Source organism: Schistocerca gregaria, chromosome 4 (assembly GCF_023897955.1).
Source record: "Schistocerca gregaria isolate iqSchGreg1 chromosome 4, iqSchGreg1.2, whole genome shotgun sequence".
In the NCBI taxonomy this organism is placed as follows: Eukaryota; Metazoa; Arthropoda; class Insecta; order Orthoptera; family Acrididae; genus Schistocerca; species Schistocerca gregaria.
In genome coordinates this window covers 95,899,220-95,926,197 of record NC_064923.1, presented here as the reverse complement: position 1 = coordinate 95,926,197, position 26,978 = coordinate 95,899,220, and the positions used below count along the sequence as shown (strand labels likewise).

The following is a 26,978-nucleotide window of genomic DNA, read 5'->3' as shown; positions in this document are numbered from 1 at the left end:
TATACGTGGAATACGCCTAATAACATAAATTGAGAAGTAACGTTTGAGACAAAAATTTTCGCTTGGCATTACAAAAACGAAAGTCGAACGATACGTTTGTGTACCTTAAAAAATCTTTTTGTTATCAGACACGTTCATTTTCAGTTGATCCTCACGCCAAATTGTCATGTTTGTAAAAATAGCACACTACAAAAGGTTTGTCATAACTAAAATATTTAAAACCAGAAAGCACCTCATGCAAAAGGCCATATCCAGGTTCAGGGTGTTTTCGTAAGAGCATGCAAAAAATGTAACAGGACACAGAGAATGCTCCAATGAGCAATTTGACCTTGGGAACCAGGGGTCGGCAAAGCCACCTTAAGGAGATGTGGAAGTAAACTTGTGCATCGCTTTGTCTAGCATTAATGTTCTCCAGTTTAGTTACAACTAACACGCGTACAAGTTTACACGTGCTGTGCTGTTTGTTCACATGTACAGTCTTTATTTCCTGCAGGGTAGCAAGATGGATGTGGCTGACTACCAGGTGGTCATGATGCAAGTTTTGTTTACTTTTCTTGTCCATAAGATTGCTCTGTTGTATCGTGTTTACACTGTCCCATGACAGAACGCGCAATGAATCAACGACAGACCCATTGATTACTCAGTGATTTTCATAGCCATACAGTACAGTACGATGGAGCAGTACCGGTACAGTTTCACAAAACTTGCTGACTTCACCTTGTGTATGGCGATGTACGTTGCAGTGCTCTCGTTGCTGGAAGCCTGTGCAGGCAACGATTTCCTAACAGGCATTACTAATCACGACGAGTGTTGATTTCAGTGTGGATGTCCGGCAACCATCTCAGTGCTGTATTTACTGGTCGCTGTATTGGAATGGAAGGTCCTATTCCATGGCCTGCGTATTCACCTCATTTGAATTCATTCCTACGTATGAGACACTAATAGATACAATTGTAGCTGCCTGTGATATGATTCGAAATACTCCAGGAATGTTTGTCAGGATGCGTACGAATATTGTTCGCCGATGTCATGCTTGCATTGAGGTTGACGACCGTATCCTTGTAAGATACAAATGGTGCACTGATTGTGTTAATGATGGTATCTGTAATTAACTGTAACTAACGTAAATAAAAAATTACACAGTAATATGTATTTATTCCTATTATCTCCTTAAGCTGGTTTCTCCGACCCCAGGTACCCTATCTCAAACTGTTCAGTGCAGAATCGTCTATGTCCTGTTACATATTTGCACCCTCTTACAGTACACAGTAGCACAGGAGCACATCTGTTTACATAAGGTGAACGTATTCTAAACGTTGGAAGTCCATCTTAAACGGCTTATAATGTACAACGGGAAAATAGTATTGCACAGATAACACTTACATTAAGTGTCGGAGCCACTAGATACCTCTTCCGTTGCTACCATGCAATCAGACTTCTCACATTTAAAATTAACTACTTTAGTGGGTGGCCTTTAAGAGTAGTAACAATTACAAAACTGTACTTTATTTAGAACTAAGACATATTTTTAATTCGCACAATCCCTTCCAGAACTTCTTATTACTGCACGCATAATACAAAAGTTAACAGTGAAACTACTTCTACTATGCGATAAATAGTTATACGTCCACGATTTTTCACAGAACGTGGAGTTTGTAGTCTTGTCTGCAGCCCCGGATCTACTATATTTCCAACCGGGGCAAAAACTTCATAGTGACGCCGCTCCGCACCCCCTCCCCCCCCCGCCCCCACCCCCCATCCCTCCTCCTCCCAGGTGTTTCAAATAGGACGTAAAAATTTTAAAGAATCGATTTTGCTGCTAAGGCCACCAGTCCCTAAGCTTACACACTACTTAACCTAAATTATCCTAAGGACAAACACACACACCCATGCCCGAGGAAGGGACTCGAACCTCCGCCGGGACCAGCCGCACAGTCCATGACTGCAGCGCCCTAGGCCGCTCGGCTAATCCAGCGCGGCTCGATTTTTCAAAAATAAGTTCAATTTGTAGCGCACGTCTTTCTCAAGGGCTTTATGTGTAAACATGTATGTTCGAGGAAATGTTATCTGTTCTTGGGTGTGCCAAAGAGCAGTGCCACGTCTCTTCACACAGCTTTCTTCTACCGTATGTCACTGTATTCACTGTTTCAGGCCGAACATCCACGACCTAGATCTTTCGAAGTCGAACATTTCATCCGAGAGGATCTACATTTGAACCCCCAGGACGTAATCGGCATACACGTTCCATCGCTGGAAGTGTTGTCTGCATCAAGATGTCGATGGAGGAAATCTGCACTGACATAATTCACCGTCATGCCACCGGACTAAAATTTAAACACTCTGGTGGACACATGGGTGCTGTGACAGTCGCCCATGCTGGATTCGGTCTCCGGACATTGCGGGTGTTTGAGCTCCTATTTGAGGTGCCCCAGGATGTAGTAATTGCCGCTTTCCAACCATATGGCATCGTCTTGGGTCACGTCGCGGAAAAGTGGCAAACATTTACTACCTACCCTGTACTAAATGGCGTCCGGCAAATAAAAATTGAGCTGACGAAACATGTCCCATCGTACCTGCTGATTGGCGGTGTGAGGGCCATCGTCATGTACGATGGACAGCCACGAACGTGCGCAGGGTGTGGCCAGGAGGGACATGTACGTTCCGAATGCTTACACCGCCGTTTAACACAACGCCGTTACGTGAAGAGACCCAGGCTTCGACGGTCACGCCCTTACCCATCACCTACGCCAAGGTTGCACAGGACCCCGTCGTGCCACTCCCGATTGCGCCAGCAGCATCGTCAACGCCACCTGCCACAGCACAACGCGCAGACGACACAAGCACGGCGTCGCCTCCAGTGCTCGCTTCAGGACCGTCCGGGTTGCAGACTGCAACCGCTGTTCCTGTTGGAACCATGGACATCGACGTCGCTGCCGTGCCGACGTCTGCCTTTGTCCAGACAGGTCCGGCGTCAGATGACGGGCGACCACATTCTGATTCAGAAGGCCACATCAGAACACAGCGGTCGCCTCGCAAACACAGGAAACGACGACGAACTCCTTCCGATGACGCCCTTTCCCAGACGGGCCCGCGAGATGTCGCCCCGATGTCTGACGGCGATCTCCCACATTGCGTCCAGTCACGCGATGTGGCAGCAACAGGCGCCCCTCCTGTGACGCCTCCTCTCCCAGCCTGGGACGTGTCCTCGCCTTTGTCAACGAATGATGACAGCGGTCCCCCTGCCACTCATGATGCGGCATCCAAAACACCCGTTCCAGAAGTACGTGACCGTAACACGTCCACGTCGTCAGCTTCCTGGGCCGGTGACGTTGAAGAAGAAGTGGAACAGACTGCCAGCGTGTCTGCACAGGAGTCCAACTCAGTACGCCCCGCCAGTAATTATCACCACTGAGGCACCACCGGCGGGTCTCCACCTGCCGGCTACTTCTACCGCACGTTCGGGAAATACTGAGGATGGCCGTACACAGCAATATCGCATCGCCACGATGAATCTTGCCACCATTCGTGCCTCCCACAAACTGGCCATGTTCCGAGACCCTATTTACTCTTCGGGTGTTGATATAGCACTCTTACAAGAGGTGTTTGTGGCTGACTTCCTAGTTCTTACCGGATACAACGCCCATGTTTCCCCCGCATCCGACACCGGCAGCGGCGTCGCCATCCTGCTACGCGACGGACTCCCTGCAGAGGACGTCATCTACCTCCCCACTGCGCGAGGTATGGCCCTCACACTGTTCGGCGTGCGTATTATTAATGTCTACGCTCCGTCCGGAAATGGCCGCCGTCATGACCGACAAACTTTTTTTGCCGAAAGCGTCACACCCCTTTTCACAGGTCCGCAAGACGATCTGGTACTCGGTGGGGATTTTAACTCGACACAAGAGCCCGCGGACCAACTCCCGGGACATTCACCTTGTGCATCTCTCTCAGTGGTCATCGACCGTCTATGACTTGTTGACACTTGGAAGAAGCTCCACGGAATTCAACCGGGCTATACATTCTACACCTCTCACTCGTCAAGCCGCATAGATCGCATCTACGTTACCCGCTCCCTTGATGATGGCACACGTCATGCGGAAGTCTGGCCCTTGGCCTTTTCAGACCATGATGCGTACCTCTGTGACGTCACTCTTGCCCGACAGCGATTGTGGCATAGTCGTGGTCTGTGGAAACTCAATGTCGCTCACCTGACCTCCTCAGACTGTCGCCGTATGGTCGAAGAAGCGTGGGCACGCTGCCGCCATCGTCGAGAAGCCTATGACTCCACCTTATCATGGTGGCTCTCCTGTGAAAAACTGGCCCTCAGGAAGACACTGATGAGTTATGGGAAGGAATTTAAGGCGGGGCAAACTAATACCCTGCACTTCTATTACACCATACTACGTGACTGTACGACGATGCCTTTCTCGCCAGCCCGTCAGTCGATGGTCCATCGCACGAAGGCGCAGATCTCCTTGATCATGCGGCGTTACTTGGAAGGAACCGTAGTCCGTTCTCGTGCTTCTAATCGTAACTCTCAAGAACGTCCGTCGATGTACCACCTCCTTCAGGAGCGACAACGACGACGACGAGCTCTGATCCAAGTCCTGACTGATGTGGAAGGGCGCCGGCACGACACCCAACAAAGCATCGGTCGTGCTCTCCATGCTCATTTTGCCGCGCTATACGCAGCCGTACCGCAATCTGCAGCACTGATCACAGAAGTCGCTCAGCTTACTACGAACATTCTTCCAGAGGATGCTGTGCATGACCTCCAAGACGACGTAACCACAGATGAAGTGGTAGATGCTATCAAGGCGGGTACCAATAACAGATCTCCTGGACCTGACGGTACACCCATATAATTTTATACAAATTTTCACTACTTTTTGGCTTCCACGTGGACGGCAATCGTACAAGAGCTGATATCACCGATGACAGTGGTCCGGAGCGCCTTTCTAGATGGCATTATTATCCCCGTACATAAATCGCACGGGTTATCGAGGGTACATGACTATCGACCAATTACTTTGCTCAACAGCGACATGAAAATATTGACACTGCTATCGGCATCGCGACTCAAGAAGGTCGCACGTTACATCACATCCTGCGGCCAGACTTCCCTAGGAGGCGACAACAGCATCCGTACGGCCGTTTGCCGTTACAGAGACATGATAGTATTGGCGCATTATCAACGTCTCCCTGGCGCCTTGGCTTCACTGGACTTTAGCCAGGCTTTCGACCGTGTTGACCACTTCTATTTACGAACATTTCTTGAGCATATGGGATTTCCTGGCGGTATTGTCACAGTGGTTATGCGCCTGTTGAGTAGCAACCTCTAAAATCATGTACAATGGTCGCCTCACACCGCCCCTGGTCGTCGCACGATTTGTACGACAAGGCTGCCCCCTTTCCACGATTTTGTATGCTTTCACCTTGGAACCCCTGCGCCAGGGCATGTGCCAACGTTGCAAGGTATGGCTGTGCACGGCCACCGTTTTTGTTTTACAGCCTACGCAGACGACATAGTACTATATCTGCGCAGTGAAGATGAAGTACGAGCAGCACTGACATGGGTGGCGACTTACGGCGAAGTGTCGGGGAGCTGCCTCAACGTGTCAAAATCCAAGGTCCTGCTCATTGGTGAGGGCTTCCAAGAGAGATGCGTGCCCCCCTTAGTGTCGCAGCCACCATGCGATGTCTTGGACTTGATTTCGCAGCAGATCTGCGCCGCTCAGCGACTATCAATGGTTGACGCTTGCTACAGACAATCAGAGCAAATATCGCAGATCACCGGCTACGAGCTCTCGACGTTATCCAACGCGCGCAATACGTGAACGTGTATCATGCTTCCCGCATACCACACGTGGCTCAAGTACTACCAGTCCCAAATCTCCTAGCCCGACGACTGTTGATGGCTTTGGGCTCCTTCGTCAGCTCGGGGATGTTATTCAAGGTGCAATGTGAATCCCTTGCACTGCCACGAGATCGTGGCGGGGTGGGGCTCAACCACGTGCCGACTCGTGTCAAGGCACTTTACGTCAGCTCGCAACTAAAACTTTGGCAACGTTGCCCGCAGGGCCTTACTAGCCTCCTGCTTCACAACTTTGCGCAGACCCCCTTGTCCGCCCCGGTACTGGTATCGACCATTCCAACCCCTTTTTATTAAATCCAGCGATTTTTCCTGAAGTGCAGCTAGCGCTGCCACCCTTAGTATTTGAAAGAGAGTATTCCAGTCATCATTGTAAAAAGATTTCTCTAAGTCCTCAAAAGTTATGAATGTAAGTTTGCCTTTCCTTAATGACGAGGCGTAGGGTCAGTATTGCCTCGCGTGTTCCTACATTTCTCCTGAATACATACCGATCTTTCCCGAGGTGAGCTTCTAACAGCTTTTCCATTGTTCTGTAAAGGATTCGTGTTAGTATTTGGAACCGTGACTTTTTACACAGATAGTTCGGTAATTTTCACATCTGTCAGCATGTGATTTCTTTGGAATTGGAATTATCAAATTCTTCTTCAAGTCTGAGGTTATTTCGGCAACCTAGTGCATCTTGTTCAGCGAGATATTGAGATAAAGGCACATATCATTGGATAGAACGTCTTTCCAAGCTTCGATATGCGCCGTGGCATAGATGTATTAACGGGAGAGCATGTCGAAACATGTAAATAAAACATCCATTTCATACTGTCTCAGCGAATTAGTTTGCTCGTACGGGTAGCCAATAGAATAAACAGATTTCGAAACTGGGCTGCTGTCGCACCTTCCTGGACAGTTAGTGTCAGTGGCTACAGAGAACTGCACCCACCTACCGACTGTGTCACAAACCTGTAATGGCATTTCAAAACTTGAAGAGATAATCTGTCCACTAATGTGTGTCTATTTCCTTCAACTCTCATAGTTTTTGTGCAGTCATCTTCCGAAACGCTGAGGACACCTGGGTACTTATAAAATCCTGTACTATCTACAGAGGCACGCGAATTGTTCTGCTTGCCTGCTCCAGTGTCAAGACTCGCTCCAGTCAGCAAAAATCAGGAACCATCTCTAAGACCTGTTCGCCGACTTTTTAGATCCTTCAAATTGTAGCTATATAGGAGCGCCACTGTCGATGGTAACAGCGGGCTGTGTAACCGGCAGCTGTGTGAATCGAGAGACCTTTTTTTGGGTTTGCTCGGGGCGGACGTCGTAAAACATACGTTAAAGTTCGTTGTTGATCGATGAACTCTGTTTTTTTTATTTTTTTATTTTTTTTAATTACAGAACGCACGTAACCCTCTGACCGAACACGCTGAGCTACCGTGCCGGCGATGGACGAAATCACTCTGTATTAACGAAGTTGCTACAACGGCGTTTACAGTCGATGGCCATGGGAAAGGATTCGTCGGTGGAAGATACAGTAGTAACAACCCGTACCTCTCACGGTTAAGACTTAAACCTTCCTTTTTCGGGTTCTCTTTCTGGTTAGTTTTTCAGTCCCATCTGTTCCATGTCGCCACCCACTCCGTACGGTCCTGTTTACAATCACTGACAACCTCTCGAAAAGCTGGGTGAGAACTGCAATTTTTGATATTTTTAAAAATATTGGGTATTTGATATATCGATATAAAGTATCGACATATCTACAGTATATATATCTAAGGGAGAAATATCGACGTACCGGCCTATAAAAATATCGGCATCATGTTGTAAATATACTGCCGGTTTTAGAGTTGGACATTTAAGTACTGATTTATTATCGGATATTCTGTACATCAACAAACTAGCAGTCTGCCTATCCCCCTTAGAGCAGGAATTGATAGAAAAACGATGGACGCTTGGAGATAACCACTTTGCAAACAAGGGTAACTGCATGAAAGTGGCACTATAAATGCTATTTCCTATTTTTCCAGTATTCCCTCATTTACTACCCATGAGGTTTCTTCCTTTCTTGTGTCCATGTTGTTTTACATTTTTTTTCTGTCAACATTTCCCCTCACACGTCTGCGCCCACAGCAAAGACAAATCGTATCATTTACATTACCGTTCATAATTTTCAGCAACTTTTAGTGAAGAAATAGCACGCTAATGGTGTGCTATTTATTCACATCGTAAGTCTTGTTATTCCACTCCACCGTCTACCCACATTGCAATCGTCTTCTTCTTTTGTGTCTCATATACTTTCTTCGCACAAAGAGGAATTTTGGGCGTTTTGAAAGCTCAGAAAGCAGTAAGACACCTTCACAAAGTGAAGAGGGACTATATTCTACTACAGTTTCAAAATAACATGTTCAAATATGTACCGAAAACTGTAAAGTATATATAATAAAAATACCAGCTCCTGATTTCGCCATATTGGTATCGATATATCAGAGCTAGTAGTGTCGTCGATATATATCGTCATTTCTGGAAGAAAGCATCGATATATCGATATCTTATCAACAGCCCTAGTCAGAACTGGTGTGCTACACTCCTGGATATTGAAATAAGAACACCGTGAATTCATTGTCCCAGGAAGGGGAAACTTTATTGACACATTCCTGGGGTCAGATACATCACATGATCACACTGACAGAACCACAGGCACATAGACACAGGCAACAGAGCATGCACAATGTCGGCACTAGTACAGTGTATATCCACCTTTCGCAGCAATGCAGGCTGCTATTCTCCCATGGAGACGATCGTAGAGATGCTGGATGTAGTCCTGTGGAACGGCTTGCCATGCCATTTCCACCTGGCGCCTCAGTTGGACCAGCGTTCGTGCTGGACGTGCAGACCGCGTGAGACGACGCTTCATCCAGTCCCAAACATGCTCAATTGGGGACAGATCCAGAGATCTTGCTCGCCAGGGTAGTTGACTTACACCTTCTAGAGCACGTTGGGTGGCACGGGATACATGCGGACGTGCATTGTCCTGTTGGAACAGCAAGTTCCCTTGCCGGTCTAGGAATGGTAGAACGATGGGTTCGATGACGGTTTGGATGTACCGTGCACTATTCAGTGTCCCCTCGACGATCACCAGAGGTGTACGGCCAGTGTAGGAGATCGCTCCCCACACCATGATGCCGGGTGTTGGCCCTGTGTGCCTCGGTCGTATGCAGTCCTGATTGTGGCGCTCATCTGCACGCATACGACCATCATTGGCACCAAGGCAGAAGCAACTCTCATCGCTGAAGACGACACGTCTCCATTCGTCCCTCCATTCACGCCTATCGCGACACAACTGGAGGCGGGCTGCACGATGTTGGGGCGTGAGCGGAAGACGGCCTAACGGTGTGCGGGACCGTAGCCCAGCTTCATGGAGACGGTTGCGAATGGTCCTCGCCGATACCCCAGGAGCAACAGTGTCCCTAATTTGCTGGGAAGTGGCGGTACGGTCCCCTACGGCACTGCGTAGGATCCTACGGTCTTGGCGTGCATCCGTGCGTCGCTGCGGTCCGGTCCCAGGTCGACGGGCACGTGCACCTTCCGCCGACCACTGGCGACAACATCGATGTACTGTGGAGACCTCACACCCCACGTGTTGAGCAATTCGGCGGTACGTCCACCCGGCCTCCCGCATGCCCACTATACGCCCTCGCTCAAAGGCCGTCAACTGCACATACGGTTCACGTCCACGCTGTCGCGGCATGCTACCAGTGTTAAAGACTGCGATGGAGCTCCGTATGCCACAGCAAACTGGCTGACACTGACGGCGGCGGTGCACAAATGCTGCGCAGCTAGCGCCATTCGACGGCCAACACCGCGGTTCCTGGTGTGTCCGCTGTGCCGTGCGTGTGATCATTGCTTGTACAGCCCTCTCGCAGTGTCCGGAGCAAGTATGGTGGGTCTGACACACCGGTGTCAATGTGTTCTTTTTTCCATTTCCAGGAGAGTAGGTCTGTATTTCGCCTTCATGGACTTACCACGCTCGTTACTTATAAAAAAGATATCCAAATTGAGTCTCCAGACCGTTTTCCTTTATTTCCTAATGACTGTTTTGGGCCAGCTGCCAGTCTTCAGATCATTTGGCACAGTTAGATAGTAACCTATCGAATATGGAACTGAAATTCGCTGTCATAATTGCACTTACAGAAGTAAACTTGCAGCTCCGTATTCTACATCTTACTCTGTAACTGTGACAAATGATCTCAAGATGGGCCGCTTGCGCGAAAACGCACGTATTGAAATCAAAGATCTGAAGATTCAGTTCGGGCACGTTTTCAACTGTTTCATTAGTTTTGGGTCAATATGTCTCAGACAAAATGGTTCGTAGTTTACTCGGGACAAGCACGTTAGCAGTTTCACGAGAGACTTCGTTCGCTACCCTGTGGGATACCCCATCGGGAAGTCGTTGAGTCCCCTTCTCCGTGGAGCGGTTGCGCTGTTTGCTGCAGTGCCCGGCGCGACCGCCGCCCACCTGGCGGAGGGGCGCGTTTATCGAGGCAGAGGGCCGCGGGCGGCTTTGTGCACGGCCCCTGCTTTGTGGCTGCGGTCGGCGGCTCCTTTATTGTCACACAGCCGCAGAACACTTGTGGCCGCCCGACCGCCGCCCACCGACCTCTGCCGAAACTTTCCGGGCCGCGCCGAGCGCTGCCACGCCGCAACCTGTTGAGTGCCCTCCGCATCAACAAGTCGCCCCGGCGCGCCAAACGTCCCCATTACGGCCATTACGTCGCTGTCAAACAAATTAGTAGTCGCAAAACCGGATGCCGACTGGAGTGGAGTGCCGCTCCAGCGGGACAGAGTTGCCCTGCCTGAAAAGGAAGCCGCAAAATGTCATCACCGTCGTGTCGCTAGACTGGTTGAGCGAGGGAACCGTGTTGGAGGAACAAACGACGCCAGTGGTCCAACAGACTGCACCCCAACTGGAAGTGTACATTCCCTCGGATTCCTAACTAAAATACTCCGATAACCAAACTGACCCATGTTTCGCACCCAGAGGATCCGGGAGACGCTCGATGAAATGAGTGATGAAAAACATAACAAATTCCAGAATGAGAATTTCACTCTGCAGCGGAGTGTGCGCTGATATGAAACTTCCAGGCAGATTAAAACTGTGTGCCTGACCGAGACTCGAAAATGGCTCTGAGCAGTATGGCACTTAACAGCTGAGGTCATCAGTCCCTTAGAACTTAGAACAACTTAAACCTAACTAACCTAAGGACATCATCCATGCCCGAGGCAAGATTCGAACCTGCGACCGTAGCAGTAGTGCGATTCCGGCCTGAAGCGCCTAGAACCGCTCGGCCACCGCGGCCGATCCGAGACTCGAACTCGAGACCTTGCCTTTCGCGGGCAAGTGCTCTACCAAAGGGCCCGAGTTCGAGTATCGGTCCTACACACAGTTTTAACCTGCCAGGAAGTTTTATAACATAGCAAATTTTTTGTTAGAAACACTTACGATTTGGCACGCTAAGAAGGCTCACGTTGCGTGAGACGTAGGAACACCTGGTATGCTGGCCTGCTGTGGACAGTAAATGCACTACAGTTCAATTCTTTTATCTTGGCGGTTCGCGCATGCCCGCCCGGACGCGGGAGATTGCTGCATTGCCAGTTGTACGCTCCAAGGGAAGCAGCGCCATGGTTGTTGTTGTTGTTGTCTTCAGTCCTGAGACTGTTTTGATGCAGCTCTCCATGCTACTCTATCCTGTGCAAGCTTCTTCATCTCCCAGTACCTACTGCATCTACATCTACATGACTACTCTGCAATTCACATTTAAGTGCTTGGCAGAGCGTTCATCGAACCACAATCATACTATCTCTCTACTATTCCACTCCCGAACAGCGAGCGGGAAAAACGAACACCTAAACCTTTCTGTTCGAGCTCTGATTTCTCTTATTTTATTTTGATGATCATTCCTACCTATGTAGGTTGGGCTCAACAAAATATTTTCGCATTCGGAAGAGAAAGTTGGTGACTGAAATTTCGTAAAAAGGTCTCGCCGCGACGAAAAACGTCTATGCTGTAATGAATTCCATCCCAACTCGTGTATCATATCTGCCACACTCTCTCCCCTATAACGCGATAATACAAAACGAGCTGCACTTCTTTGCACCCTCTCGATGTCCTCCGTCAATCCCACCTGGTAAGGATCCCACACCGCGCAGCAATATTCTAACAGAGGACGAACGAGTGTAGTGTAAGCTGTCTCTTTAGTGGACTTGTTGCATCTGCTAAGTGTCCTGCCAATGAAACGCAACCTTTGGCTCGCCTTCCCGACAATATTATCTATGTGGTCCTTCCAACTGAAGTTGTTCGTAATTTTAACACCCAGGTACTTAGTTGAATTGACAGCCTTGAGAATTGTACTATTTATCGAGTAATCGAATTCCAACGGATTTCTTTTGGAACTCATGTGGATCATCTCACACTTTTAGTTATTTAGCGTCAACTGCCACCTGACACACCATACAGCAATCTTTTCTAAATCGCTTTGCAGCTGATACTGGTCTTTGGATGACCTTACTAGACGGTAAATTACAGCATCATCTGCGAACAGTCTAAAAGAACTGCTCAGATTGTCACCCAGGTCATTTATATAGATCAGGAACAGTAGAGGTCCCAGGACGCTTCCCTGGGGAACACCTGATATCAATTCAGTTTTACTCGATGATTTGCCGTCTATTACTACGAACTGCGACTTCCCTGACAGGAAATCACGAATCCAGTCGCACAACTGAGACGATACCCCATAGCTCCGCAGTTTGATTAGAAGTCGCTTGTGAGGAACGGTGTCAAAAGCTTTCCGGAAATCTAGAAATACGGAATCAACTTGAGATCCCCTGTCGATAGCGGCCATTACTTCGTGCGAATAAAGAGCTAGCTGCGTTGCACAAGAGCGATGTTTTCTGAAGCCATGCTGATTACGTGTCAATAGATCGTTCCCTTCGAGGTGATTCATAATGTTTGAATACAGTATATGCTCCAAAACCCTACTGCAAACCGACGTCAATGATATAGGTCTGTAGTTAAATGGATTACTCCTACTACCCTTCTTGAACACTGGTGCGACCTGCGCAATTTTCCAATCTGTAGGTACAGATCTATCGGTGAGCGAGCGGTTGTATATGAGTGCTAAGTAGGGAGCTATAGTATCAGCGTAATCTGAAAGGAACCTAATCGGTATACAATCTGGACCTGAAGACTTGCCCGTATCAAGCGATTTGAGTTGCTTCGCAACCCCTAAGGTATCTACTTCTAAGAAACTCGTGCTAGCAGATGTTCGTGTTTCAAATTCTGGAATATTCCATTCGTCTTCCCTGGTGAAGGAATTTCGGAAAACTGCGTTCAATAACTCCGCTTTAGCGGCACAGTCGTCGATAACAGTGCCATCGGCACTGCACAGCGAAGGTATTGACTGCGTCTTGCCGCTTGTGTACTTTACATACGACCAGAATTTCTTCGGATTTTCTGCAACCTACACCCTTCTGAATCTGCTTAGTGTATTCATCTCTTTGTCTCCCTCTACGATTTTTACCCTCCATGCTACCCTCCAATACTAAACTGGTGATCCCTTGATGCCTCAGAACATGTCCTAGAAACCGATCTCTTCTCCTAGTCAAGTTGTGCCACAAACTTCTCTGCTTCCCAATCCTATTCAATACCTCCTCATTAGTTATGTGATCCACCCATCTAATCTTCAGCATTCTTCTGTAGCACCACATTTCGAAAGCTTCTATTCTCTTCCTGTCCAAACTATTTATCGTGCATGTTTCACTTCCATACATGGCTACACTCCATACAAATACTTTCAGAAACGACTTCCTGGCACTTAAACCTATACTCGATGTTTAACCATTTGATATCCTTTCACTTTGAATTTTAATTCCATTCTTGAAACTATTTTATTTCCATCATTGCTTCTTCGATGTACAGATTGAACAGTAGGGACGAAAGACTACATCCCTGTCTTACACCCATTTTAAACCGAGCACTTCGTTCTTGGTCCTCTAGGCCCTTGAATATTACCCATCTTTCCCTCCCGCTTAATCCTATTTTCCTCAGAATTTTAAACATCCCGCACCATTTTACAGTGTCGAACTCTTTTATCGTGTCGACAAATACTATGGCCGTTTCTTGATTTTTCTTTAATCTCCGTTCCGTTATCAACGGCAACATTAGAACTGCCTCTCTAGTGCTCTTACCTTTCGTAAAGCCAAACTGATCGTCATCCAGCACTTCCTCAGTTTTCTTTTCCATTCTTTTGTGTGTTATACTGCCCGGGCATTACTCGCAATAAAAACATATTATAACTGCATTCTTAGTCTACATTTATTACTGTTGCTGACCTCAAGTTTTGTTTCATTTACGACGTTTTCGCTGGTGTGGCGACTGCAAGCTTTAACCTTGTATACTAGTAACACAAACAGTTTGTAGTTGCAACACTTTACTGATTACACTTACACATGAATTCATCAGCAGTAATAATCAATTAACAACATTTGCCTGTCAAGGCCATGTCCACAATTAGTATTTACAATATTAACCGTCACATTTGTGACAACGGCCCCTTTATGTGCTGGTAACAACAACCAAAATAATAGATGAAATAGATAACCAAATTTTACAATGTTGGCTATCGCCTTTCTCACTCAGTTTTACACTTACTGAAAAGGTAAAATTAATTTGATGCTATCTGACCTAAAAGGTACTATTAATTGTTCTGTTTACACTTAGCATTCTACTACACGCAAGATTCTAGAATTTATGCAAGCTTAAGGCATAATGTCAATGTGATGAACATGTGATGGACGCGAACAAACGTTACTCTATTACGATTACACAAACATGCAATCCAAAGGGTGAACTTATACTTAACTTTGTGCAGTAGGAAATCTTCCGCCTAAAACAAGCCTCTCACTGAATGGAATAGAGAAATCGCACGTTAATGGTGTCCGGACGGCCCTGAATTCAAATCCTGAGATTTCCGTCACAGTGCAGGCTTGCGGGGCGAGGTTAGCTCGCGTCGTCCACTATACACATTCTGAAAACAGGAAAACATGAGCGGCAACTGTAGTACGTACCTTAATGTAAATGTATTACAAGTTTCCTTTGATCCCAAAAAAATCTAGATACTACTATAATATTGTTGCATTAATTTGTTGTGTAAGCGGGAAGCGGTGCTGCTATTCATGACCATAAAAATGGGATAAAAGCTGTGAGCTGTCTGGGGAAGTTAACCTTGCATTACTGAGCAACTGTTTCACCAGGTATCCAGTCTAGCTTCAAAATTCCCAACCAGACTAACATTAATTATAATCTTCTAATAGTCATACGACAATAGATGATTACAAAAAGAAATAAATCAGTTTATATTTGGAAATTTACTTTAATATTGGTCATTGAAATTTCAGCATATTAAACTTGATTCATAACTAAACTGGTGCCTTATTTAGGATTGTGAAAATGTGAGTCTGTACTCTTACGGAAGACATCAAATATGGAGCCAAGATTGGGAGACTGCATACAATACTGCATTCATAAAATAATACACGAAGAACGTTGTAACATATGAAAGAGGAAATCAAACACAACCAACCGATTCAATTTTCACACAAAGAAGTTACGTTCGTAGCCCAATCCTGTCCATCATGAAATTACCACACACTGGAATACTAAATTCATACTAACTCTCTGTGAAATTTTCCCGAAAAGAACAGCTGAGGGCTACTTTGATGATTACACCACATGCTTCACGTGGTCAACTTGGTTTACACAAACAGTGTAACTCCACAATAATTTTGATAATTAAAATAAATGACATCGAAACGCAATTTACAAAAGAAAAACCTCGAACTGGTTACTATCGTCTTATTATTAATCTGATGGGTCAAACAATTGTATAAGCACGTGGTACTGGTCTCACAAAGTACACCGCACGCGGGTTGAACATAAGGAAAAGTTACTATATTGAAAAATATTGTCAAGACGAGACGTTATAATCTCACGCACGTTCGCATTTAAGATTGATGATCTTAGTTAGAGTTACTGATCAACACGTGGTTCCACTTTACGCACAAAGTAGTGACAAAGCAACTATTGGAAGATATTCTAAAATTCACACTCGAAATACACTGCGTTGCAATTTAAGATAACATTAGATATTTTAGAGCTAAACCTGAAGTGAAGGTGATTAAATTTTTCAGTTAGGCTGAACTTAAGAAATCCATTGTCCTGCGGACTTAGCAGACATGCGCTTAGCCGGAGATCTTACCACTTCAGACGCTCGCCGCGGACAGACTGACGTGGCCCGCTACAGAGCGTGCTTAACAGATACAAACGGAAGTGACCAGAGAGGCAGCTCCCTATACCAACATGACAAGGGACGGACAGGACAATACTAAGAATAGAAACCTCTTTGCTTCTAGAAAGCGTAGCTACCTGTTCCGACGTTGCTCTTACTGTTCTCTAGCAGACCGGCTTGCCTGCTACCCTCAAGCGTGCAACTAGAAATACACTTGCTCATTCATCCTCTCACACAGAAGGGAAGGGGGATGACAGTATCTTACCATATATAGTATATAAAAGAAAGCGGATGTAGGTTCCGTATGAGACTGTGTGACATGCTACAGTTTACATGTAAACTGTGTTTTAAACTGTAGTAGTGTGACAGGTCGTTCTTGTTTATGTGTAAAAGTAACACGTTTCACTGCTCAGTCTCCTCCCAGATAGTCAGAAACACCACAGTAAATTTAGAAGAGGAATTTATGCCGTAAATGACAACAGATTTCAGAAATTAACATGAAAGTAATCCAACAGATACATTTCACTACGTGAAAAGATGTGTCAGTCCACACCCAATGACTTAAGGTCCACCTAACAAGATAATCTGTCTTTGCTGAATGGCTGACACAACATAAATCAAACGTGCAGTACCTAACGTGAGAATCAACCTTCAGATTGGTATTTGAAATTGCAATAGAAAACTAATGTCAGTCAATAGGCCACTAATCCAAGAAGCACTGCCCCTATGGTCACAGACCAAAATACACACTGCCTCTATCCGATCATAAAATGCAGTGTGACCTATATTTATCATGGCCACTTGCCTTCCATAGACATAAGAAATTATTAAGAAAAACAACTACCACTAATTCGTGAAACCAGAAAATGTAAATCTGTAACTAAATTAAGAAATGACGTTGAAGTGAACCAGCTACCTTCAGAGTGCCACTAAGCACCAAATCCAAACTTAAATATGCGAGGCGCTATTTGTAGCCACTTTTGTAACATAATTTCGTGACCGCTCGAGAACATAACTCGCCTCGCCACCACTGCAGTGAATGTTTTGCTGGCCACTAGCACGAGCAACTGCAACAGTCCTTAAATATACAATAATATTCACTATATATAGAAGGAGGAACCCACCACGAAATCTTGGCGATTAATTGTTTCTTCTTCGTGTGAAATTCACACGCCATCCATACACATAGCTCTCGAGATATTAGGAAATCCTGGTCGCCACTAGCCAGACGTGTCTACAACTTTAATACTTTCCAGAAGCGGCCCATGCTTCTTCGTTGCTCAAACACAACAGGTCCTCACGGCATACGGCCGTGCCACGTGACATGGTGTCGCCAACTCCCCACAACGACAACATCGAAAGCACGACACGTCACAGACTGGCTCGGCTCATGCACGGACTCACTCTCCTCGACTTGAGCACACGCGCCCCCCTTCGACCATAGATACCAGCAGACTGGCCCTGCTGTGCAGAAGCTATAGGGCTGGTGTGGCTCCAACATACACCACGTGACTCTTGGCAAAACGCGGGATTTCAAATCAGCAGCCTGCCATCCTATTTTTGTATAGTATTTTACCCACATTTCACAATTGACTGCCAAACGCTTCCAACAAAAATTACTTTTTTATTTGCGAAAAGTATGTCAAAACTACATTTGACCTGGATTTGTTCAGAGTACCATTTATAAAATCTACCAAATACATCGAACGCCCCTCTGGTGGGCAGCGGGACGAAATTACTATAAACTATCAATTAAAGTAAAATGTCGTCAAAATTCTTTTAAACAGTAAGAGTTGGCTCGGGTAAAACTTTAAGTATTGGATTTGCCGCGTTTTGAGATCTAGTCACTTATGAAAGAAGATGGGATATGGGAATTATGTCAACTACAGGTGTCAAAATTGTCGGCTTTAGGAGCAGGTCCATTTTAGAGTATTAATTTTAGGTGCACTTCAAAGGTTCAGTTCCTACTATTTTTACAAAAGTTTAAACTATCAGTTTAAAAAAATTATATTTTAGATGAAAGGTGAGACTCTGAAGTTTCAGAAAATAATTTTGGGGCCTACATTTATTTAATAGTATTGGAATGTAGAAAAAAGTTCTCTTCATGTGTCGACTGTAGGTGCTCTTACCTTATTATAATCTTACTTGTATATACAAAAAGGAGCGTATGAGCAAATGGCTTAAAGTTTTTCCGTCTCAGGGCCTGTATCCAAAGCTGCCTTCGGTTTTCATCCGTAGGGAACCTATGAGTAGGAACGAGAAACAGTTACACTTACTTCTGTAACCGATTTATCACAGATACTTTCCAAAATGTATTATGAGTCTGACTTTACAGGCATCACTTTCAACACTTTAATTTACCTGATACTCTATTTCAAGTGTAAAAAACATATAAGAGTCACATAAGCAGATTTCAATAAACGCGTCTGCACTATCATAGAAACACAAGTGAAATTTAATGCCATTTCCCCCCCGACAAAACGCTGAGTACAGCCATAAGCGCAACATGAAACAGCCATGTTTTGCCAACATTCACGTGACTTTAGCCCAGAGATGTTGGATCCACGAAAATGACGACAGGGCCAGTCTATTATATTTACGGTCGAACGCGCCACCATAAATAGCCTGCCTCAAAGATGCAAAGAGAGCAAGGCACAGGGACAACGATCAAAGATGGAAGTAAGAGTCGATTTCGCCTGGCGCCAGAAACCCACCGGCTCAATCACCCTATCTTTTGCTCTAAATATTTTTAAGTTAATATCTTTGTCCATGTTTTCTCGTTCATTCACTATTAATTGCGCGTCGTGCTCTAAAAATGATGTGTTCCCCGGTCAGTGAAAGAGCGCGGGGCTTGCGTGTTGCAGGAGGTGTCGGTGTTCGTGTTCGAGAAGCGGTGCGCGGAGAAGCTGCACAAGCCGAAGCGCAAGGAGATGGTGACGGAGGTGCTGCGCGGCAGCGTGCGCCAGCTGGAGCGCTTCCGCCACCCCAAGCTGGTGCAGGTGGTCCACCCGGTGGAGGAGTGCGCCGACACGCTCGCCTTCGCCTGCGAGCCCGTGCTCGGCTCGCTCGCCAACCTGCTGGCCGCCAACGCCAGCGCTGGCGGCGGGGGCGGCGGGGGCGGCGCCTCCACGCCGGACGGCCAGGCGCCGCAGGCAGGCCGCGAGTACCGCTTCCTCGACATCGAGTACAAGTACGGCATCCTGCAGGTGAGTGCGCGCCGTAGCGTGCGACCGAGTGGTTAACGTAAGCCGGCGGCACACGCACAGGGCAATATCTGAAGTGCGCGGCCGAGTTAAGGTTCGTTCTGCGCATCTGACGTCACAAAACACAGTCAGCCAATGAACAGAGAACGACGTTGCCACAGCTCGACTGCAGTGCAGAGCACGGACGAGTGTCTTCAGTTTTAGAAACGTTCAGTCATAAATAAAGTAATTGAGCAAAAGCAATGTCTTGATAGCAGACTTTCTTTTATACAACGTTTTGGTAAAAGCATTCTTTATACCAATTGCTTCATATTCTATTAATTAATTAAACCAAAAAAGCAATAAGCTTCCTAATTAAGGCGATAGCAAGGAAAGGCGTTTGTATCATTCTCACTAACCGCTTTTTCGCAATAAAGGACAGCGGTAATTGTTTATTTCCTGCTGTACTTGAACGAAACGTAATTCATAGTCATACAAAAATTGTTTGTCGGTATTTTCTGTGATAATTTAAAGTCCTATCGAATGGCGAGCTGCATTAGCGCCGGCATGGTAGCTCAGCGTGTTCTGTTAGAGGGTAACGTGCCCTCTGCAATAAAAGAAACTGAGTTAAAAGATCAACAACGAACTTAAATGGATGTCTTACGACGTATGCCCCGAGCAGATGCAACGAACTAAAGCGAACAAAATGAAAATTAAAAAAAAAGCGTAATGGTTATAGTGTGAGTCTGCTGAGCGAAAGCTTCTGAGTTCTAACCTTGATCGGAGCTAAATATTTTCTTTATTTTAAAAACAATATCGAAGTGTCTTACTTCACGAATTTTAATCGTTTTAATGTAATTTTTTGAAATTTCTAGTGGCAACTAAAATCGACCATACGGAAAGTATACACGATCGAGTTTTACCTCTGCAAACTCTTAAAAATTTCGTGCACTGGTTTACTACATCTAATGCTGCACAATAACTGCGTTGAACATCGAAACAAAATTAAGTCATTTATGGGGGGAAGAAATCAGTCAATAAGATGTGTAAAAATAAAATTTTTGTGCCAAATAGTTTTTGTGAAATCGAGTGATAAAGTGTGTCAAAGCAGTCGAAACACCATGTGTCCGCACAGGCGAACAGTGCAATGATGACAAAATCGCGCTCATCGCGGAATGCGGGGAGCACGTCTCTGTAGCAGCGAAAGGCTTCATGCGGCCGTGGTGGCTTTTACTTCATAAACTGCGCGCTCCCCCCTAAACGTAACTTTGCGAACTATACTATGGCGCTACTTCTTTTGGCGCGTACAGCTGGCAACGCAGCAATCTCCCGCGTCTGGGCGGGCATGCGCGAACCGCCAAGATAAAAGAATTGAACATAGCAGGTCAGATATTCTAAGCGTGCGGCTGAGCGTTGACCAATGAGATGGCGGAACGCCACCTACGTCACATGCACGCCATCTCTCTTCAGCACAGAGCTGTGATGCGCCATTTTCGCATTCGTTTCAAGCTTATACGTGTATATGCCGTTTATGAGCACCAGCAAATTGAGAATCACTCGAAAACCCGTTGTTAACTGTCTGATTCGTTGCAAAAAAATGATGAGAAACATCTTATTCGTTATTGTAACTTGCGTGTTAATGAGAGTATGCAATTTAAAGGCAACGAAACACCGAGTATCCACCAAAAACACATTTTTCTTGGTACAATTTGTTATAATTAAATTTCAGTTAGTAACATAGCTACGATTAGCGCTTTTAGCAACTCGTAATATACTAGGAGTGGGGATGGGAGCCTTCATGTCAGGGTATCGCGGTGAGTAGCATTAGCGACTTCTACCTAAAAACAGAAACTGTCGTTGGTTCGCGTCTCGCGCTGTCTAAATTTTCTTTCCCTCTAACATTCACGTAATAGGTTCTGACGCATTGTTATTAGTTTAATATAAATATATACTATTGCATTTGATGTTATGTAAATATAAGTCAACCTATTTTTGAGGAGTGAGTTTGTTCGATTTGCTTAATCTACAGGACAGCTTGCGCTACTTGTATAACGATATTTTGCTCCTTTTTCTTTTACGTTTCGCAAATCACATGTTGCAAAAATTCTGCTACTCCGTAGGCACAGTGATCAAGTAAGAATGACATTATGATTTTACTAAAATGTGGGAATGCTGAAATAATGCTTATCTTATGTGGAGAACTATTGCAAATTTGTATCACACTGTTTGTAATAGAACTTTTATAAGCCTGTGTTCTTACTTATTTGACATAGTACTTTCCTTTTCGTGGACGATGGAGTAAATGTGCGTTTTAATAGAGGCAGCGTGGGAATTTTAGGCCCGCCCGTTGAGTAAACAGTGTGATTTACAAACTAGAAACATCCCTCAACTGCTGCTGGAGTGCGTTGCGATCGCGTATACCACGTTGGGGCCCACGTACCGTATGCACTAGTCGCATCGTTCCTGAGCGTTCAGCAGCACGTTGAACTTGGCACGCTCAACGTTAACGTTCGACAGCACGGTCCGTGTGCCGACGGCTTTACAGCGACTAGTGTGCTTACGACATCGGCGTGGAAGTTGGTGATTTACTGACAATGTTTTAACCAACGCGCCGTGAGGGGAGGGGTGGGGAGGAGCAAGGGAGACTCCCAGATAATGACGGTAAGGACAATTACAAGGAGAATTCTAATTCGTGCCACACATATTTCAGTCGAACTGCGAGGGCTATTCGGTTAGTAATGTCCGCTAATAAAGGAAAGGAGCTAGTTTGCTATTGTCCTATAGTGCTACTTGTATTGTCCCCTTTAGTGACCAGTGGGAACTATAGTTACCACTTATTTGTTTTCGCTGTAAGTCCAGTGGTAATCCGTGTTCCCACTTCTAAGTTGTGCTACCATCTCTGTTAGAGTGTGCTAACTATGTGTAGATTGTCAACGGTTAGGTGAAAGCTGTTGTATTTCTACCTTGTGAGTCAATCAGTGCACAAGCGCAGTTCCCGCGTGAAAACGAGCCACTGTTTCGGCCGCTAGAGCGTTTTTTGGATAGTGTGCTTTCCTTTTGCGTGTGAAGTGACTTGTGTTGTATTTATTTACTTTTATTTTTATGAAGGAGATAGTATTCGTGTATATTTGCTGAATTTGACATAAAATTACATAAATATTACAAGCTTAGTGGAAGCAGAAGTGAAGTATTCTGCCCATTGGCTGTTGCAGAGTATAATAAAGTAATGGGAGGAGTGGATATATTTGATCAGCTGCGTGAACGGTACGCTGTAGGCCGTCGTTCATGGAAGTGGTGGCACAAACTGTCCTTCTTTCTTGTGGATTTGGCAGTTGTCAATTCCTACGTTGTGTGGAAGTTACAAAAGACAGAAGCAGAACAGCTAACATTTAGATTGCACTTAGCAAGGCAGCTTATCTCTGGCTTCTCAAGTCGTAAGAGAAGAGGAAGGCCGGTTCATTTTCAAACACCAAAAAGAGGTGTGTCTGGAGTACCAGATGAAGTTTGGCTGGAGAAAGTTGGAACTCATTTCCCTAAAAAAGGTACAACAAACAGAAGATGCTGCCAATGTACCATCAAGAACAAAGGAAAGAGAACATAAATAATGTATAGCAACTGTCGTGTACCATGCTTCTCTAAGTTCCATAGCACATCACCTTAGTGAACTCAAAGGACAGTATGAACTAATACAAATATAAATGTAATGTTTAATTACCATGTTTTTGTACTAAAAAATAAAGCAAATACATTTTTTTTAAAAATTTGCATGTGAAGTTACTCCAGATTTTTTTATACTCGTAGGCTAAACTCTCACTTTCAAGATTTAAACTATGATTTTATGAACGGTTTCTTAGCCCAATAAAGTGTTCATAAGAAGTCTACAACTTCCGGAAATAATTTGGTCACTAAAGGGCTAACCGTGAAAGGTTCCTTCTGTTTAGTTATGCATCGTTACTTTTTTGTATCTCTGTTTCCTTCTATCTATGCTAGAGCGTGCCGGACGTGTGTGTGGCCAAGACGTCTCATTGACACGTGCTTGCCCGATTGATACATTGCTCGGAAAGATTGAATTTAAGGGGCCGGCCCGACGTTTAGTTAAATGATCTGATGATTATTATGTTAATATTGCGCAACGGATAACGCGGCGGAGGGCTCAAACAACCAAGCGGGCAAGTCAGAAAAGGCCACACACTATCATGATCCATAAGGACACCACTTTGTTGGTAACATTGCTCTCTACACAGGACTGGGGTTTGTAATGATCATTAAATTCATGACATTGCTCTCGACACAGGACTGGGGTTTGTAATGACCACTAAATCCATGACATCAAGTTTATAGGACATTTATTGTCTACATTCCCAGAACCTTTACAAACTTAATATGTCATTTATTAACTATTCCCCAAAACTTTACAAATTTAACAATTCCAGCAAATAAAGTCTAGTCAAATAACATCTAGTTTTGTCTATCACTGAAGGTGCTTAAACTAACAGGCATCTCGATTCTACTTAAGCAATGGGAAAGAGGATGGGACTACGTTGCTGCCCTTGTGGTCCGTCTGCTGGGACAGTAATCGAAATTCGCACCCAAGATTACTAAGAGGACCGAATAACAAAAATTCTCTTTGGCGGAAAAACGGGGAAACAAAGCAGACATAAACATCTCCCATACTCACAAAAGAAAGCAAATTCTTAAAAAATGAAACATCCTGTGAAATACGGCGCACGCAAATAATCAATTAACAGCACAAGTAAGCATCCTCACCTTAATTAATTTCCAAGAACGAACAGGTATCTCGCTGTTAGTGCAATTCGGCACCACGTGGGTGGCCGATACCAACAGCTAATTTCTTTGTACTCACCGCTCTGTTCGTTCTTGCTTTCCATACTGTACAATCATTCACACACGCCAACCTATTCTCTGTCAAAATAGTTAGGACGTGCTCCTTGCAAATGGAGGTGAAAAAGGAACCGTGAACAAAATTTATGAGACGGCCTAGAAAATGCTCACTTCACACGCTTAGAACCTTTAGTATGTCACACACGCATCTCCTACCAGGTTTCACACGGAATCGTCATCCAAATTACTCATGAGCCCTTATGACCACCTGTTAACTAGGCGCAGTGAGGCCCTAGGTTACTTAAACATTGCAGAAAACGCTCCTTATAAAAGTGAAACTATACGATTTTTGTAGAGCTATTGCTGCTCTCGTACGCTGAAGGCGCCAAGTGATTGTAGCACTATAAATGGATTACTCGAGCCTCCATGCTCGCCTCTGAAAAAGAATCCCTAACTGAAAACTATATTGTACAGGCAAACGTTCTCAAAAAATGAATGACACGCTAACTATTTCAATTCTGAAAAAGAGCGAATTAGTAACAGTGTAACATGTAATACCTCATCCCACGGTGAAGTTGGCGGTAAAGTCGGATATCGCCCTCGATTCCGTCCGCTCAGTTCAGCCACTACGCCAAGAGTGGCTATCATGGCGGCTCTCAACGGCCGATCCCTTACATGGAGGGGAGGGGGACCTGTTACCAACCCCGGACCACCCCCTGGCAAACAGGTGCATCATCTCTGTCTTGACTACAGGATTAGCTTGGCACTAACCGACCTACAGCGTGACCACATCTCTGCCTTGGCATTACCAGCAGACGAGTTCTTAATACAAACCCCAAACTTAATCAACCGAAGGCAACGTAGTGGGAATTACGGAAAGGAAGTGCATTTATGTAATTATGACTTGATCTAAATAAACAGGTAGTCCACTTATTCACTCGAGATATCACACTATTTATACTAAAAAAATGTTTAAAGTATATTCAATATAATGCAACAAAAAACTAATTGTAATGAGATGGAACAAACTGTTCCCTGTCAACCGATTTACGGCTTGGAAGGCTATCTTCAGACATTTACTGACTATTGTCGTTAAAGAAGTTACAGCATTTCTAAACTACACTGCAAAGGAAGTTACCATCTACACTGAAGGAGAAACACAGTAAGTAAAAGCTTTGACAGTGTGGTTGTAATGCAGTGAATAACTATAAACGGAGTAAACAGGAAAAACTTTAACACAAAATTAGAACAACAAGCCTACATAACAGTTTATATTAACAAACAAAAGCAATAAAATAAAATCAGTACTTCACAGAGTTACTTCAGGAGGTAAAAACATGGAGAGTGATACACAAACCAACTGAAAGAAGAAAGGATTATCAATGTAATTACTGAATACAGCACGAACTTAAACAATATCATTAAGCTAAAAAGAAGTGATTAAATGCAGGAACATGGAGGAGTGCACGGGAACCTGCAGTAAATTCCATCTTTCAGAGTGTGGTGGTGCTACATTTTAGAAAGTAAAAAGTTTAACAATATGCGAATATAAAACGAGCAAACAGCGAAACATTAACACTAAACTGTGTAATACTGGCATTAATTTTAATACCTCTTGTAGTTGTCTCATCAAGTACTGCTTTTATTTTACTTTGTTCATTTATTAATTGCGAAGTATTAAACAGGCACAACTTTGAGTATAATGTAAATGTTTTTTTCTGTTTGCTCAGTTCATATTCGTATCTTGTTTTACTTTTTAAAATGCAGTACCACCACACTCTGAAAGATGGCGTTTACTGCATGTTCCCTCACACTCCTTATTGATATTGCTGAAATTCGTTATACGAGGGTCAGTCAAAAAGTAATGCCTTCTATTTTTTTTTTTCTACGTTTAATTGTCAGGAAATTTAAATGCAATTACATACGTTGAAAACCACAACATTGAGGATCATTTTGTCATTTTTCAATGTAATCTCCGCCCATCTCTACAGTTTTGGTCTATCTTTGAACAAGGGCATGTATCCCAGCACGGTAAAAATCACAGCTCTGCTTCCTAAGCCACTGACGCACGGATGTTTTGACGGCCTCCTCATCTTCAAAATGAATCCCACGATGAGCTTCTTTTAGTGGCCCGAACAGATGGAAGTCTGATGGTGCCAGGTCAGGGCTGTATGGGGGATGAGGCAAAACTTCCCATCCAATTTTGACAATCTCGTCAGAGGTGTGACGACTGGTGTGTGGTCTTGCATTGTCATGCAAAAGAAGAACATCTGCCATTGATTTTGTTGGGCGAACTCGCTGAAGACGTGCTTTAAGTTTTTTGAGGATTGTGACGTATTGAACAGAATTTATTGTGCATCCCTGCTCCGAAAAATCAACCAGAATCACACCCTCTGTATCCCAGAAAACTGTTGGCATAACTTTCCCTGCCGATCGCACAGTTTTGAATTTTTTCTTCCTCGGCGAGCTTGTGTGACGCCACTCCATTGACTGCCTCTTTGATTCGGGTTCAAAAAAATGCACCCATGTTTCGTCCCCGGTCACAATTTTTTTCAGAAACTCATCTCCCTCCAAACGGAAGGGCTGCAAGTGTTGGGAGGGTATTGTTTTCCTTGCCCCTTTATTCTGATCGGTTAACATTCTTGGAACCCACCGTGCACAAACATTTGAGTACCCCAATTGTGTAATAATCGTGATCACACTGCCTTTACTAAGAGAAATAATGCGACACACTTCATCTGCAGTCACCCG

General features: G+C 44.8%; 1 protein-coding gene across 1 annotated transcript in view; it reads left to right on the top strand.

Moving 5' to 3' along the window:
- LOC126267614 (SCY1-like protein 2) overlaps positions 1-26,978 on the top strand; it is a 966,784-nt gene that overhangs the window by 199,068 nt on the left and 740,738 nt on the right. The window contains exon 4 of the mRNA XM_049972914.1: positions 19,068-19,409. Within this exon, the coding sequence (XP_049828871.1) occupies positions 19,068-19,409 (342 nt within the window). The remainder of the gene's footprint in view (positions 1-19,067; positions 19,410-26,978) is intronic.